General features: G+C 25.6%; 2 protein-coding genes across 2 annotated transcripts; one reads left to right on the forward strand and one right to left on the reverse strand.

Annotated features, from left to right (window-relative positions):
• Positions 1-1,407: 1,407 nt before the first annotated feature.
• On the reverse strand, positions 1,408-5,572 carry LOC145840927 (uncharacterized). Its single transcript, XM_082948283.1, has 6 exons — positions 5,451-5,572; positions 5,199-5,298; positions 4,425-4,553; positions 3,957-4,068; positions 2,256-2,402; positions 1,408-1,708 (listed from the first exon to the last, which is right to left on the reverse strand). Exons 1-6 carry the CDS (start codon positions 5,527-5,529, stop codon positions 1,628-1,630), a joined length of 648 nt encoding a protein of 215 aa, XP_082804409.1. The 5' UTR covers positions 5,530-5,572; the 3' UTR covers positions 1,408-1,627.
• A 1,793-nt stretch (positions 5,573-7,365) lies between these two features.
• LOC145840956 (uncharacterized) lies at positions 7,366-10,306 on the forward strand. The gene is made up of 6 exons (XM_082948313.1): positions 7,366-7,465; positions 7,698-7,800; positions 8,236-8,364; positions 8,894-9,005; positions 9,478-9,624; positions 10,041-10,306. Exons 1-6 carry the CDS (start codon positions 7,375-7,377, stop codon positions 10,116-10,118), a joined length of 660 nt encoding a protein of 219 aa, XP_082804439.1. The 5' UTR covers positions 7,366-7,374; the 3' UTR covers positions 10,119-10,306.
• The last annotated feature ends 6,854 nt before the right edge of the window (positions 10,307-17,160 follow it).

Below are 17,160 nucleotides of genomic sequence, written 5' to 3' on the forward strand. Positions count from 1 at the left end.
CGGCACATGAAAGTTTAATTTCGACTCTGATATTTTTCGCTGATGTTTTATTTTTTAAACAAAATTAATAAAAACTAAACTTAATAAAGAAAGAAAAAAATTCTAACAATGGAGTAAATAATAAAACTAATAGCTTAAATAATTTGTACGTCAAAAACTAATAAAAATAAGTGCAAAAAAAAAAGTATACATATCAAAATATAAATGGTCATCTTTAGTATACAATAAAATAAACAGAATATATTAAAAGTTTAGATTTTTTTTTAAATCAATTTTTACAGTGTGAAGGTGAATTCATTTAATGCGGACAAAATAAAAGTTAAACAGAATTCAGCAGCTGATTATCTCGCTCAGTTACAAAACGGTGAGGTTCATCTTTCTGGAAGTGTTAGATTGTCAAAGAAAATTTCACTTACAGTCGGGTAAAACAGTTTAAATTCAAATAAAATTAGTAATTAAAATACTTAAATAATATAGTGTAAAACCTAAGCCATAAAAGTTGTATTTAGGAGATGAAAGCGTGGAAATTCTTATAAAATTGTTACATAAAAAATGAACTGTCTTATTAAATTAACTTTTCAACCTAATTAAATTTTTAATTATTAATTCGATTTTACATTTACATTTAATTTATTTTAATATATTTAAATAGAAATATGGTAAATGAAAATTTTCATAATAAACAATATTTCAAAGACAATTAAAAACAGTTGGATATGTCTAAAAATTTAACAATAAATTTTACAATTTAGCTACATTTAGTACAGTAAATATTATCTTGTATCTATTTTAAATCATATTTTTGTTTGTTAAAGAAGCTTAGCTTAAAATCTTAAAGTACTGATAGTTTCCGAAATAAACCTAGAAATAACAGAATCTGGTTATTAGAGTATGTTTTATCCATAACTTTCAATAATAGTATAAAACTCAAAATCATTATTCAAATACTAATTCCGCATATAACAAACATTAGCGCCAAGTTAGCCGTAGAACTAAGACAACTGTAATTTTAAGTTATTAATCTTGTTGTGTAAAATAAATCGTTATATGACAGAATTTTATCTAGAAAGTAGTTAGCTAAAAGTACTCGTTAATAATTTTACGTCATAAAATTAAATGAGAAAAGTAAAATAACTCATTTTTAAAGTACGTTAAAGATTAATTTCAATTAGTCGAGTTGTATGTCCGAACAGAAGTAATAAAAGTTTTGCAAGTTACAAAATTAAATATTTTTTGGTAATTTAACAATACTTTTAATTTCTTTTTTAATTAAAAATTCCATAACGTTTTATATTTAACAAATATATGTTTTTATATTTAGGTAGACGTACTATTTATTATTTGTCTAAAACTTCTACTAACGATGAAAACATTCTGTGTTTTTTAAATTATTAATAAATATTGAGTTAAACATGTTTATTATAAAAAAAATCGAATAAAAAGCCATACAATAAGAATTCATACATTATAAATGCTTTGAAATAATATTGTTTTAGTTTTACACTATACTAAGCTTTTAAAATGAAAATACAAAAAAAAAACGATACGATAGATATGAGTATGAGTTACTATAAAATAAAAACAACACAACAAAGTTTCATTATATAAACTCAATTTGTTTTATTCTTCACATAAGTTGTGCCATCACCTCGTTCAAGTTTATGCTGTCCAGAGCTTTTTGTATTATTGGCCTTACTGTTGGACAAATCTGTTTAAAATATTAGAGACATATAAAAAAGTATGATTGCAGAATACGAAACCAAAATAGCTACTTATTGTAAATAGGGCAAAAATGTGAAGATAACTTTACATAGTTTAGTTGCGTGCTTTTAGTTACTAGACAAAAGCAAAACAGTGATGATTGTCTTTTAATGAAAAAAAAACAGAAGTAAAATTTTATACTATAACTCTTTACTTAAGTTTTTGTAAACTGGCTTAAAATAGATAATCACATAATTAAGTTTGTGAAACAGTAAAAAACAGACATACAAAAAATACTTTCTTTTTTTATTAGAAGCTTGTGAAACTATCTTTTAAACCTTAACTTTGTAGATATCCACGAATTTTACGTTTCAATTTACTTAAAAGCAGTTTTAAAATGAATAAAAGACAGAAATAAAATTCCAAATACTAAACAAGACGTTTTAAATCTTAAAATCTTAAACAACTGCTGCATTAACTATCACGGCTGCATTCAAACGAAAGAGCGAAAAACGTTTCGACAAATTTCTCAAATACGAACTGCTCCAACAAACCTTTTCGCTTGCCAACTTCTTAATCACTCCTTTAAAGCTCGCCTTGACATATTGCCCAATGACAGCGATGAGGTTGCCCCAGAAGTTTTTACCTTGTATTTCGTAGTTTATGTTGCCCACCCTGCTCACACATGCTCCTACTTCAGCCTTTGAAAAATTAAACAGTTTGTTTAACGTTTGTTAACGAACATGCTTTTTTTACGTTTGTAACGATTTCAGTTTCTAAGGTGCTTAAAACGCTGTTTTTATAAGAAGTTTTGATGTCAAATTCTGTAAATTTAAACTTCATCATAATTATTTATTATGACAGTTGTATACATTTTCTAATTTAAATTTACTGACAACAACTATTAAGATTGTCAATAAAACTATTAGCATTTATAATATTTATAAAACATTTTAGCATCAAGCTTAAGTAATGACTACACTTAATTGAGCTTTAATGATGTTTTTATTCGCTAGTCGCTGTAAGTATTAAATAATATTACTTTCAATAGATGTTTTTAGTAAAAATTTATTTTCTTTTTAACGTAGACCAAAGAACTCCTGAAAAAACAAAGCATTTTTAATTCCTTGTTATTTATATTTCAATTAAAAGTAAACAGCTTTTTACTTTTATTAGGCAGAGAATAGTTGTTTAAAATAAAGATTCATGAACTAAAAACATTATTTTGACTCTTGTTTAAGGGCTTATAATATTCTAAACAGTGTTAACTTAATTAAATTTTCACTTTTAATATGTCCTACGTTTTGGTTTATTGATTTTTTAGTCAATAAAAGAAGTTTTAAAATTGTTTTGTGTTGTTAAAAGTCATCAAATAAAAACTTTAGCGTCTGTTTAGAACTTATACTTGTGATTATAAATAAAGTCTAACCATGGGTTTTCTGTATGCTTCACGATTTATATTCATATTTAAAGTTGGTTTTAATTAATAGTAGTTAAGTATATGAAGCGAACGTACCAACAAAATTATTTTTTTAATCAATCTTATTAGTAAAACGATCTTAATGTATGATAACATTTGCTTGTTTTGAACTAAACAGCTAAATATTTTTATAATCGTTTTTTAAGCGAAAAAATTAGAAAAATGACTTAAGTAAGCGCTTCAAGGTACTATAACTATGAAAAAATTAGTAAACTACCTGTATATGTTTTTGATTTTAGCTGTATATTGAACCTAAAAAAACTATAACTGCAAAATATGTTTATAGTTTTAAGAACTAACTTTGGCTTTATGACAAAACTGTAATTAGAATTTATTTTATCAAACTTAAGTAACATATAAATATTTTTAAGTTTATTTAAACTTATATTTGCTATTTTATAAACTTTTTAAAATAGTTTGTTTTACAACTTATTAGCTGAAATAACTTTTGTATTCATACCTAAACAAAAATGGCTTATAGATCCTTTTCTTTTGATATTAATTTGTAATTTATACTGAAGTTTAACAAAACCATACAAAGTGACACGCTAAGATGTTCAACTCAAATTACCAATGTTTCTAGTAAATTTTAAGTAATTTTTGATCTATGACAAATAAATAACTTTTAAACTGTTTATATTATAAGATAATGCGCTTCAAGAGTCTTACACTTTCTTTTAAAGCAGTTTTAGTTATTATGAAGTAACGATTTCTACGTACTTTTTAATATATTAAATAATGTAAGGTATCCTTCTTACGCTACGAAAAAACTAACCACTAGCTGGCCGTCTACTTCGTTGATTTTGATAGCTTGGGAAAATTCCAAATCAGAAAGGCTAGCTTTAACATGAACGCTTGCATCCACTGTTTTTGTAAAAAACCAAATCCTACGAAAAAAGTTAAAAAAATGTGATTCTTATTTTTTTTTAATTTTTTAGTTTTGATTCCAAATTCAGTAATATATTTCAGGAAAGTTTAAAAATATACATTATCATTAGTAAAAAATTCTGCTAACTTTCAAATGGTAGATAGACAGTTTTACTAAATTAATTACAAGTAAGTTTGAAGCGTGCTAAGTTTAATTACAATTTAACAGAGTATTATTGTTTGAAAAGGTCAGCTTGTTCCATTTGGGTAACTTAACAACACGGTAGCAAGTTTGCTAATTTTGTTCTACTGAAGTTAATTTAAAAAAAAAATCAATAGTAGTAGATAAATAATTAGATGAGTTTTACAAACTTACTTAATTTCTTTCACTGCCGTAACATCAGCTTCAATGCTCGCAGACAAGCCGTCGAGATCAACCCTGAAAATATTGCCTCCGCTAGCAACCAGCTTCGCCGATCCGACATTGAAGCCCGTCACTTTGATGCTGAAAAGTTACGTCATAAAAGCTTTACTACCATCTTCATTTAACCAAACAGTTTTAACTTCAAATAGGTTACAGTGATTTTAAAAAACTATAAGCTAGATTTTGTTCTAGTATTGGAGTCCATATGTTTTAGAATTCTTTTACAGAAATATTTTAAAAGTATAGGGCCTATTCTATGTTAAATGCCCAATGATTTATTATAATTAAAGGCCTCTCGATTTTAAAAGTATTCTAGATTAAAAGTTTAGGAAGGTTTAGTAATTACTAGTAATTTAAATTTAATATAACCTGAATAGAAGACTTAAAAATTGGTGTTGTTTGTGCAAAATCAGTAACAAGCTCTGAATTTTTGTCATAAAAGTAATACTTAAAATTACTTTCGTTTCTAAAACTACTAAAAACATAATGCAATTGTTTAGAAGTGAAACCTTCACCTCGGTCTTATTTGAGCTTTTGCTATCGAAAACTGTAACCAATAAGTTAACAGTGTAAATAAAGAAGTAAATAAACAAAATCAGTTTAACCTGAATAGAGGGTGAAAGAATAAGTTCACTTATATTCTTAAAAACCTTTAAAATAATACGTACATCTTCTAGCCTGTATTCCAGCATAAAAATAACAACCAAATATAATTTTTGTCCTCACTTTTTAATGTACACTTTTATGCCACTAAATTCTTCTGAGATATCATCGAGATTGATATTTTTTACCACTTGTTCCAACTCTTCAGCAGAATTGCTTCCCACTAAAAAACAAACAAGAACTTCCTTCAAACTGACATTAACTTTCTATCTAGTTTTAAGTTATATTATACATTGTACATTAGATATTCAAAACAAAAATTTATAGTTGAGGTACTTTTTTTATTGCACGTTTATAAGTTTACAATCAGCTTACAAAGTTCAAACGAGTTTTCCGTAGGCTGTGAGTTTGCGCATATAAGGAAAAAAGTCAAAACAACAATTGACAGCTTCATTTTGATCTTATAAACTTTATACGATCAGTGCAAGTAAGATTGGTGATAATTTTGAGTTTCCACACTATTTATACGTAATTTTTTCCATGTAGAAGCCTAGTTTGCTAAAGCCTTAGGGCGATTTGTACGGTAATCTCTTTGTGGCAAAGTGTATCGTAATGTTTTTGAGCTGCATTTTAAGCATCTATCAATCAAATCACTTGCGAATTTAAGCTGTTCATATTTAATGTTTGTTTTAAATCTACCAAAATAACAATTTTATTTTAAATTAAGTAAAAAAACCATACTTAGATAACTAGATATTACTGTGCTTTAAAACATAGTTTTTGAAAGCAGATTAGTACAAGCAGCTTTGTAAAAGTAGAAACATAAAAGAAAATTTTACTTGAACAAAATATCAATTTTAATTTTCTTAAACCTTTTTAAATAGACAAAAAAGTAAAATTTTTAATTGGGCTCCTTAAAAGTAAGAAAGACCTCAAAAAGTTTTTATTTCTTCTTATTCTTTAAGTTTGGTATATTTTCAAACCTTGAACAGTGCTTTTTTTAGAAAACCAATAAATAAAAACTCTTAATTCTTATGAAAGCCTAAGTTTTACTTGTTTTATTTATTTTACTACCAAATGTACGTAGGAAAAACTAAAAGTAAAATATAATAAAAGTTATTTATTCTGATAACTGTATTTGTTTTCTATAAAAATGTGGATGATTATTATATTCTGCAGTCTTTTATTGATTTTAAAAATTCAAATGAAGTTATACAGTTATTTGAATTTACTAAAAATTATTGCTTAAATTACTGTAAAGTAAAAAGCTTGTTTAAGTAATAATAAAATTGCAAATTATTTTTTCTAGTCTTTCCCACCGAAACCAGGTAACCAACAGAGTAGTTAATTTGCACTTTTATACATCATTTATTGAACGACAAAAACACTCAAAAAGCTTGGTCCAAGGACCTGGTGCACGAAAAAAACCTTTCGGTTATCGAGTCATGCACCAGAACAGTTTAACGTCATGTCCAGGACTACTTATTATTATGTGAATGAAGAAATTAAATAATTTTTCTACTAAAAAACACAAAAGAATGTTATAAAACTTTTATAAACTTATTCTTGGTAACTTTAACATTAATAAATTTGTCTAAAATAGACAAGGTTAAACTTTTCAATTTCAAAAAGTATTAAAACGAGGTATACAACATTTTGCACAGTACTTACTTTATTTAACTAACGTAAGATTATCTGCATTAAACTAATAACACAACTCCACGGAGTTATGAAACTATAAGTACTACAAAGAGTAAAAGATAAAGAAAATGTAGATGTGTATTTTCTATGCTATCATAAGTAAATATAAAAAACAATTAACTAATAACTATGACAATATATACAAGTTTAGTTTGCAGATTACTAATTTACATACTTTTAATATTAATACTACATTAATAGAAACAGTTTGATATATTCTATTTGTACTTTTTAAGTAAAACATGTTAAAAGAATTTATGTAAGGAATGTAGTTGCCGAAACTAAAATACCACATGTTTTACAAACACACAACATTATTTTCTGAATAAGAATTAGTGACACGATTTTTATTAATATATGTTACTGAGGTTTTTAAATCGTCTTAAAGTGTGTAAATACTTAATCATGGTCTATTATTTCATGCCCTTAAGTCTTTTGGAGCAAGTAAAGCTGTGTGGTTTTCAGTTTCGGCGACTACTTTCTTTGCATGAAACATGAATTTATACTTGTGTTTATTAAACATATTTTTTTAGTTAGATTTTAGTATAAAAGACAAACAGTTTATAAAACTTACACAAGTATTCCTACATCTAGAAGTATGATAACTAAAGTATTTTTGCTTGTTTCTTTTTTAATTGGTCTTTCTTATGGACTTGAAGTGAAGGGAGATGAAGTTTACGTCGATTTTAGTAAATAAGTTTTTATTAAATAACTATAATTTTGAGTTAAAGCAAAATTTATAACAATTATCAAGTTTAACTTGTTAAACTATTTTTGTAAAATTATAGCTTAGTATTTTAAGCTTTTGAAACTATAGAAATAATTTGTTTGTTAAAAGTAAAGTGTAATGTTTCCTTAAAATAAAATAAAATCTGACTTTAAAGATATTTGCACTGATGTTTATTTAAAATATTTTTGTAGAAGAACATCCAGAAACAGCAAACGAAATAATCAAAGAAGTAAAAGGTTTAAAAATCAGTAATACTTATGGGAAAGAAAAGGGAATAAGCTATTCATTGACCAAGTAAATGAATTAGTTTGTATCTATAATAAGTATTTGCTAAAAAATCAATATTGAAGGTAAACAAATACAATAAAAATGGAAATGTATATAAAAACTTATAGATAACTTATTTGTATTTCAAAGTATAAGGAATTAAACTCAAGAAAAACAAGCTCGAAAAAATTAAATTAAAAGTCGAGCTAATATATAATTTTTGAAACTTTTTTATTTTTACTAAGATCTGTGTCGTTTTTAATTATTATTATGATAAATTTTCAAAAAATTAATTTACTATGAGCTTAGCTTCTAAAAACTTGTTTCACAAACTAACCTACTAAGAAACTGTTACTATTAAAATTTTCAAAAATTTGTAATTTTAGTTTGTGTATTGTACGAATTAAAAAGAGCTACTATATTTAAGTTTAGAAATGTTTTTTAAAAACTTTATTTTTACAGTGTGAAAGTGAATTCATTTAATGCAGACAAAATAAGAGTCAAACAGAATTCAGCAACTGATTATCTCGCTCAGTTACAAAACGGTGAGGTTCACCTTTCTGGAAGTGTTAGATTGTCAAAGAAAATTAAGTTTGTTTAATCAATCGGTACTAAAATATACTTTACTTTTGTTTAGGATAATATAATAATGTTAATTTAAGTATACTAATAAATGGTATCAACAATTTTTATACACTATAAAATACTAATCAGATTATATAATAACGAGTTTAATCTTAAAGGTATTTCATTCATACCTGTTAATTTTTTGAATTTTTTTTCAGCTTTTAAGTATCTTTAACAACCTTTCCAAACTAAAGATTACTAAGTTTTTAAAACTGTTACTTATGCAGAACTTCTGTAAGTCATACTACTAACAACAACTTTTATCCAAATCGAAGTCAACTTTAGTAACTTGAATATTGCATTGTTTAATAAAACAAACATGTTTTAATTAAAATAACAACCAAACTGTAAATAAAAGTTTGTAAATATAACTGCAAAACTTTTAAAACATAAAACATAAGCAAACTTTTATATAAATTTAAAATTTAAACGTCTTTTTTTACGTATGAGGTACAGTAATACTACAAATAATTATTTTAGTAAAATATTAAAGGTTTTTATTCTGGTCAAAAACTATATCGGCCTCAGCAACTGCTAATGTGTATCTCAAGCGAGTTTATGTGTCTCAAAATCTCAAACTTCAATTTCTCGGTGGTAAAATAAAGGTAGAGAAACAAATTTAGTTCTTTTTATTTTAAGATTATTGTTTAACCCTTGATTCTTTACTAAAATAAGATTTTGTACTTTACCAGAAACTTATTCGTGAAACAAAGGTTTAGATAATTTATAAAACATAAGTATAATATAATTGTGAAATTATAATTTAGGCGTATATATAGTTATAAATATATGATATATCTATATAAAACTACATCAAAAAGCATGTTCTTAATTTTAAGTTTGATTTGTCGGTTTATACGATTTTTTTTTTATTAAAAAAAAAAATTAAATAGGAAACATTTAATCAATTCATTTGAAGTAAGATTGGTAAATAAAGAAAAAACTTCTCATTAGTCTAATTACTACAAATACTTAGATTTGAAGTTTTTCGTTTTGAGACTGTTAATGTTTTAACGATAAATAAAAATATTTTTCAAAAAGAAAGTTTAGCTAAAACTTTTACTAAAAAAATTTCAGACTCAACCGGGAACCTGTACAACTAGAATATATTACCATAAAGTAAATTTCAAAGCATCAGGATTTTTTTCTAAGATTATCGCTGCTATTGCCAACATTGCTTCAAAGTTGTTTAGTAAGAAAATACGGGATTTCATGCAAAGCAAAGTTAGTTTTTTAAGTTATCCCTTTGACAAGTATGTTTACAATTTTTGTCTTAAATAAGTTATTCAAAGTTTGTTTAAAAAAACCTTTCCATTTTAATCTGCTCTAGATAAAATCACAAACTTAACTTAGTAAAGTTATTGAAAAAGTTGAAGTAATTTCAATATTGATTACAAAGTCTAATTTGACTACATACTTGACTAAGATTCTGTTTAGTTTATTTTCCAAGAGCTCTACTCTAGAACTAGTAAAATAAATCCTTAACTTTTCCTAAGTTAATTTTGCTTATATTTATTACAACATTCTATTACAACTAATGGTTTCAAAAACTTTTTTTAATTTACGATTAACTGAAAAACTAAGTTATTTCACATTTTTTCCTTATTAGAAACTCTTTTAATTTTTTATATCATTCACAGATGTGTTCTGCTATCGGAAAATCGTTAAGCAAGTTAGCAGTAGATATGGATATATTAAACGCGCTTGGTGGTATATGATTCCGCTGAAAACTATGTAGTTTTATAAAAGAAGAATGTTCTTTAGTTCATATTTTTTAGTAAGAGCAAAACTTTTGACAAAATTTACTTTTTCAAATTCTAAATATAAGTAGAGTAGACTTTTATATTAATAATTCTAACTGGTGTGTTTATTTTGATCAAACGAATAAAGTAGTCGTATTTAAAAAGTTTTGTGTTGTTTTATAATTTAAAACTAAAAAAGTACTTACAATACATTGTTCTCTCTTTTTAGAAATGAAAATAATTTTTACAAAATAAGTACTTTGAGCATTTATGTTTGAGTTTATTTCAGTATTTGAATGATAAATGAGTAAAAACATGTTGAAGATGCTACAATAACAAACTATTATATGCTTTTGTGTTCATACAATAAAAACCACCTGTCATTACTTATTACTATTAAGTACCTTTGAAAATAATTTTCAAGATTGAATAAAACAAACTTGTTAAAACTTTTATTTGTAAGTCTGAGTAGGCTTTTTTAATACGAACTCGAGTATATTGACTTGTTATAATCTCCCATAATAAAATAGTAAAAACTGTTGCTTTCAGATTATTATTTTTCTTAAACAAAAAGTTTCAATAAATTTATATTCATCCACCACACAATTATATTTATAAAGAAGCAAGACGTAAAAACATGTTTTAAATGAGCAATATATTATTGTCTTTCAAAAAATAAAATATTACTAATTTTATATATATATATATTATGTTTTATATATAATCAGAAGCTTGAGCAAAAGGATTAAATATTGTTTGTTTTTTATAGCAAATGAATTAAAAACTAAGTAGAATTACATAACTTAAAAAACAATACAAACTTAATTGAAATTGCTCACATCTTAAAACCGAACCAACGCCAAGTAGATAATATGAACTTATTAAAACAATTTAACAGTGACCATAAAGTAAATATACTCATAAACCATATGTTAGTAACCTTCTGATACAACCTACTTATAATTTACATATTCGGTTTGGATTTAAGCAAAATACCCATCAGTTTAACCTTGAAAGTACCTTTTAAGATGCGTTTGGTTTTAAATTCCTTAGTTTACTATCCAAATAAGGATAATTAAACCTTGGTAATAAAAGTCTTTCTAGCAGAAATATTTACGTTTTGAAATTGTATTAGAATTTTATTATACCTTAGGTGAAAATATATCTAAGTGCTCTATGAATGACTATATTGTTTATCAAACGATAAAAACAGCGCTCAAAAAGTTTGGTCTAAGGACCTGGTGTACAAAGGAACCTTTCGGTTATCGAGTCGTACACCACATGCTTATAAAAATTTGTACTAGCTATCAAATTAAATTTTTTGTCATTTAAGCATTTAAATCTTTAGTAATAAAACAATCACTTAAACGAAATGAAAGAAAAATAATAAACGAAAATTAACTGAATTTTGTGTATAAAATGTGTTTAAAAACATGTTTAGTAATATAAGAACTAAAAAATAGATATAACTTTAAATCAACTTATAAAAGGAGATAAACAATACTAATAGCAAACATTTGAATACTTGAATGATAGGTTACAACCTCTTAAAGAAAGTAAAAATTTAATACGCTAAAACGTCTTTACGCTAAATTTTATCAGTATTTTGTGATAAAAGTGTTGTTTTTTATCTTATTTAATATTTTAAACTGAACAGTGAAAATAATTTCATAATCGAACAGATAAATAAACTATTGCATATTTTTTAACAACTTTAAGAAAGTGAATAATATCATAACTGAACTTTTATAAATGAAATAAAAAAGACAAGTAATGTTAAATTTATGCTTCTAATAAGAAAACAAAAAAAAAAACAATAATAATATTAACAACAACAAATTTCCTTCTGCTTAAAATTTACTTTTTTATATTTTGAATACTTGTCTAAGTCTAAAATTGTAATATAACAAGGCTATTTTTTTTCTTATAGACTATACTTACTATATTTATTTTATTAGTTTTATTTTTCTGATAAAACACAACAAGCCGCATATTTGACTAAAAAATTTTAATCAAAATTTAAACATAATGAATTCTTTTTTAAGAATGTTTTTTCTTACGTGAAATATAAATTGTTTTTAACACTTTAAAATTCAAAGTTTCTATATATTCTGACCAAAAAAGATTACTATATGTATATTATTACATTTGAATATCTTATATACTGTTTACTTTTATATTTACAACTATTTTTCTATGTCAACAATGTTATTATATTTTTTTAAACGTTTTTAAATGGATAAGTATTAATTTAGTTTTATTAATAACTAAAAAAACTTTGTTAAGTAAGAGCTAGAAATAAACTTTTTTGATTTCAAAGATAGTAAAAAGTTTTTTGAAGAACAACGAAATAAAAAAATTAAATGCTCAAGAAAACGTTTGGTCTAAGGATCTTGATTTCCGAAAAGATTTCTCGGTAATCAAGTCGTACACCACGTTGGTATTTTCTTGTATACGTATTTTTTTATGTATAAATAAGTCATCTGCAAAGTCAAGCATTGTAAGTTACAATAGTTGTTGTGTATAGTTATAAACAATAACAGTCTCAAGACTTTACCTTGTGGCGCACTTTCATCAATGTTTTTACAAGTTGAGTCATACATTTCAAAAATAAAAACTTATTTCTTTTGGTTAAGTATGATTCAAAACTTTTCCTTATTTTTTAAACTACTATTCCTCTATCCACTCAACCAAAAGCTTTAGTTATCTAATAGAATCGCAAATATCACTTTACCCTTGTCAGTCGACAGAGCATTTTAATTAAACTCAGACATTGAAAAAATGATAGAGAGATTTTTGTTAATCCGAATGTATAACTATTTAGAACATAGCACTTTAAAAATAACAATAAAGAAATAGATATTCAACTATGTTTTAAAGTACGCACTTTTATATAATTTTGTAAGTCTATTTTATAAACTTTGTATCTTATTCATTACATATATTTCCTCAAAGACCTTTGAACAACATATGTTTATGTTTCAATGATTTTTATAAACTTTTGGCCATCCAAGGTTTGATTTTTGCATATAAATAAATCAACGCTCATAAAATTAGCAGAAGACAAGGTGCGTAAAATCTTTTTATTTATCAAAATACCCTACAGAGATTTCAACTCGGATCACATGATTCAGAGTTCTGTTTAGTTAATATTACGTCATGGAACCAGTAACAACTCTATAAACTAAAAAATTTTTCAACTATATATTTATTTTTACTAACCGGTTTAATGAATTAATAGTCTAATTTGTTTATTTAAAGTTTTTTAAAGTAAGTAACACATAAAATGTTTAAAAATTATATTCTAAAGTCTTTTCATAGGGCAAAAAACATAAAAAGAATGTATTTTTTTAAGAAATGTAGCTTAATTAAGATTTAGAACTTGACAGTTTGATACAACCATAAATTTAAATTTAACTCTCGTCTGTAATTACAAGCAATGAATACTGAAAATTTAATAAAGTCAAAACAGGCGGTAATGGTATTATTTTAATAAACTTCTTTAAATATTGTTTTCCAGAAAAATCCATGCTATTTAAAGTTTGCGTTTCGAACAACACAAAGTTTATAAGGAACGACTTATGAGTTATTTTGCAACTGTTTTGGTTGACGCTTTTAGTTCTTTCACAACTTTTTACTAAAAGCACGAAGTATAGTCAGCTGTGTATGACTATCATGTTGAGAATTTGAATCTAAGCAAAACTTTTCACTTGAATAAAATACAATTAATTGTTTAAGAATGACTGGCGATTTTTTCTTTAAGCTTTTGCTAGGAACTAAGTAACCTTATTTAGTTGAAAAAGTGTTATATTTCAAAATATTCCGCTAAAACAATTTAAAATAGGAATTTTTTTTTTACTTTTTGGGTCTGCTTAAACACCTTTCTTGTTGTCTTATTTTTTTTAAATTAGCTTATATTTTCAACAAAACAGTGATGACCATAAAAAACAGCTAAACAAATGGAATTTTTTTATCAGCGCTTGAGACTGATGTAAGCAAAAACTTAACTGTCGCAATGGGTCATCAAATACAGGAGTCATAAAATATATTTCATCAGTTTAACACAAGGAACGAGCGAAGACGTTAGTCTCCTGTAAAAAAAGAGCATCAAGCTGGCTGCGTACACGTTTGCCGCGAAGTGCTTCAGTTGCAAGGTTCATTGAACTTTTTCAGAATTTGCATAAAATTTTCAACAAAGGTTTGAATTATCAGAGTCAAAAATAAAATGCATTTGGTTCTAGGCAACAACACTGTACACTGGTTGTTATCTCGCCTAAAAGTTGTAGCCTGAAATTCACACTATATATGTTAAGTTGCGCCTAGTCACTCGGTTCTAATTTTATAACCGCATTGCCATAAATAACGGCTGAGATTTATAGTGTGTACAGTTGTTTTAGAAAAAGATAGAAAACAGTTGAAATCAGATTCTATAGACAAAACTCTTTACAATAAAGTAGAGCAACTAGGTGAAGTTCCTTTGCTTGATCACATTAAGGTAAACTGTAGTTTTTCTTCATATAATCTTCTGCTTTGTATTTTTTGATCAAAAAAAAAGCATCCTTAAATATTTTGATTCCGGACTGCCTGAACAAACAGCCTGTTTGGTGGTTCGAACCGTAGAAAGGATCATCTTGGCACTTTTGCAGCATTTAAGTTTTACCTCAGAACCTCTATTAACACCAGGTGGTAAGGATCCAATATCAAACTTGAATAAAGGTATGGCAATTTACCAAAACAGCTGCTGTTGCAAAATAAGCTATATTGGATTAACAACAATACATCTAAGGAAAAGGATAAAAGAGCATGTACAAAGAGTGTGGAGATTTTTTGCTTTTCAGATAAGAAAGATGATATACCGGTCAAGATTTTTAATGCATCTAAACGTTCACCTATTGCAAAACATTTAGTTAGTAATTCAACATGTGCAAACAGCTATAAACTAAACAAATTTAAAACTAACAAATCTTGTAGTAATGTCTTCAATTTGATTAAATTAGAAGCTATTTGTATTTTGTTAAGGAAACCTATTTTATGAAAGCGAAAAGATTTTGACTAAACTGCTTTTTTTATTTTTTTAATATGTAGTTAATAAGTGTTGTTTTCATTTTATTTACGTTTAGTTTTACTGTAAATTAATTATAACGTAAGTAAATTTAAATTATTTCAATTGTTACTAATTTTTTTTGTCATTTATTATTATTTCTCTCTTGATTACTTTATAGGTACTATTATATAAGTTTATAAAGTCTTATCTCTTATTAGTTTTGTACTCAACTGATGAGATTTGTTCGAAATATATCTAGTTTTATTGAAATTGTGTGTCTTGTATATCTTACTGGTCACTTATGTTCCAATATTTCATTTTTAAGTTTGAAAATTATATTATAACCAAAAATTTTTACTAGTTTCTCAACTTATGTTACCAATAATTCAGAAAGTTTCAATTCGATATTTATTAACATTAAAAATACTTAACAAACTCTGGTTTGTTTAAATAAAAACTTAAATTAAACAAGTAGTTGATTAATACAAAACTTTGCATTATAATAGGGTTGCCTTAGGTGTTCTGAATTACTTCTAGGTTTTTAAAAGTATAAGTGTTTTGTCCAATTTTTGTATACAAGTAGTGTTAAGGTAAAAACCTAATCAATAATGTAAAAATACTAAAAAGACATTGCAATGCTACTTAAATACGTTTAACAAAATCTAAATAATACAAAAAAAAAAATTATATAACAGATTTTTCGTATGTAAACCATGTTTAATGATTTTACATGTAAAAACTGTTTGAAATTCCAGGCTTTTTGCCTAAACTGTCAAATTCCAGGATTTATGGGGACCCTGTCATAAGTGCAGAAATCCAGAATTTGGTTCGGATAAATAATCTGCAAAATTTATTTTTTTGGTTTGTATGCATATCTTATGATTCAAAAAACAAACCAGTGTAATGATTAACATCAATTAAACGCATAGAGTGTCCACCTTGTTTTTTCCAAGTTGATCTTGTTTTGTATAGTTTCATTTGACTATCAGACAATTGTAATCGCTTAAATAATAAATTAATTTTTGAGATATAAACGATCAAAGTCTGTGTACTCAACAGGTTCTTTATGGAAGACGCAAAATAGACTATTTTACTAAAAATCTATATTCTCCTTCATTTTATAACCAATCTTCTACAAATTTTCACAGATATTTTATTATTAATGTTTAATTTGATTGAATGCAGGAGAAAAACAAAAATAAAACCACCTATTTTTTAAATTCTAACAATTGCAACATTTAAAGTCTTTTACACTATAATAAGAATGTTTCTTGAAAATTTAAGGTCTCTTGCTCAAAAGATGAAGTGTAACGAAGTCGATTCTCGATTTCGTTGTTTTAAACTTTTCCGCCAGTTGGCGCTATAGTCAACCGAGATTGTGTACTTATTTCTTGATAAAGTTAAGAAATTGCTCATTAGCCTTTAGCTCGCGCACTATGCGCAGCTCTATTTTATTGTTCTTTATTTATGTTTATTTTGTATTATGTTTATTATTACGCTCAGTTAAGCCATAAGACCGTGCGAGAGGCACACTAATTGATTATAAGAGCTTTTTTATTATTTCATTTTATAAGATCTTGGTGTTTATTGCATTATTGTATTATAATGAGCTTAGTTCAGCCATAAGATCGTGCAAGAAGCACATAACAATTTAAGACTCTGAGTTACTAGCAAGACCTATTTTCGTATTTAAGATTGTAACATTCAGAAATTTTAAGAACACTATTAGGAACATTTTAATTTGTAGAATTTGGTGTTAACTTGTTGTGTTTATATTCGCAGTTTTATTCTACTGATAAATTGTCTGCTTTGTCATTCCACTTTCTAGTTATCATATTAATATCACATATTCAATAAACTCACTTCATCAAAGAAATTATTTGTTTTATCTATATTACATACTTTTTAATTACTAAGTTAAACCTAATGAGTAAGGAAATTTAGTAAAAGCCTTAAGAGCTAAACGCATAAAAA

This window comes from Thalia democratica, chromosome 7, assembly GCF_965202585.1.
Source record: "Thalia democratica chromosome 7, ktThaDemo2.hap1.1, whole genome shotgun sequence".
In the NCBI taxonomy this organism is placed as follows: domain Eukaryota; kingdom Metazoa; phylum Chordata; class Thaliacea; order Salpida; family Salpidae; genus Thalia; species Thalia democratica.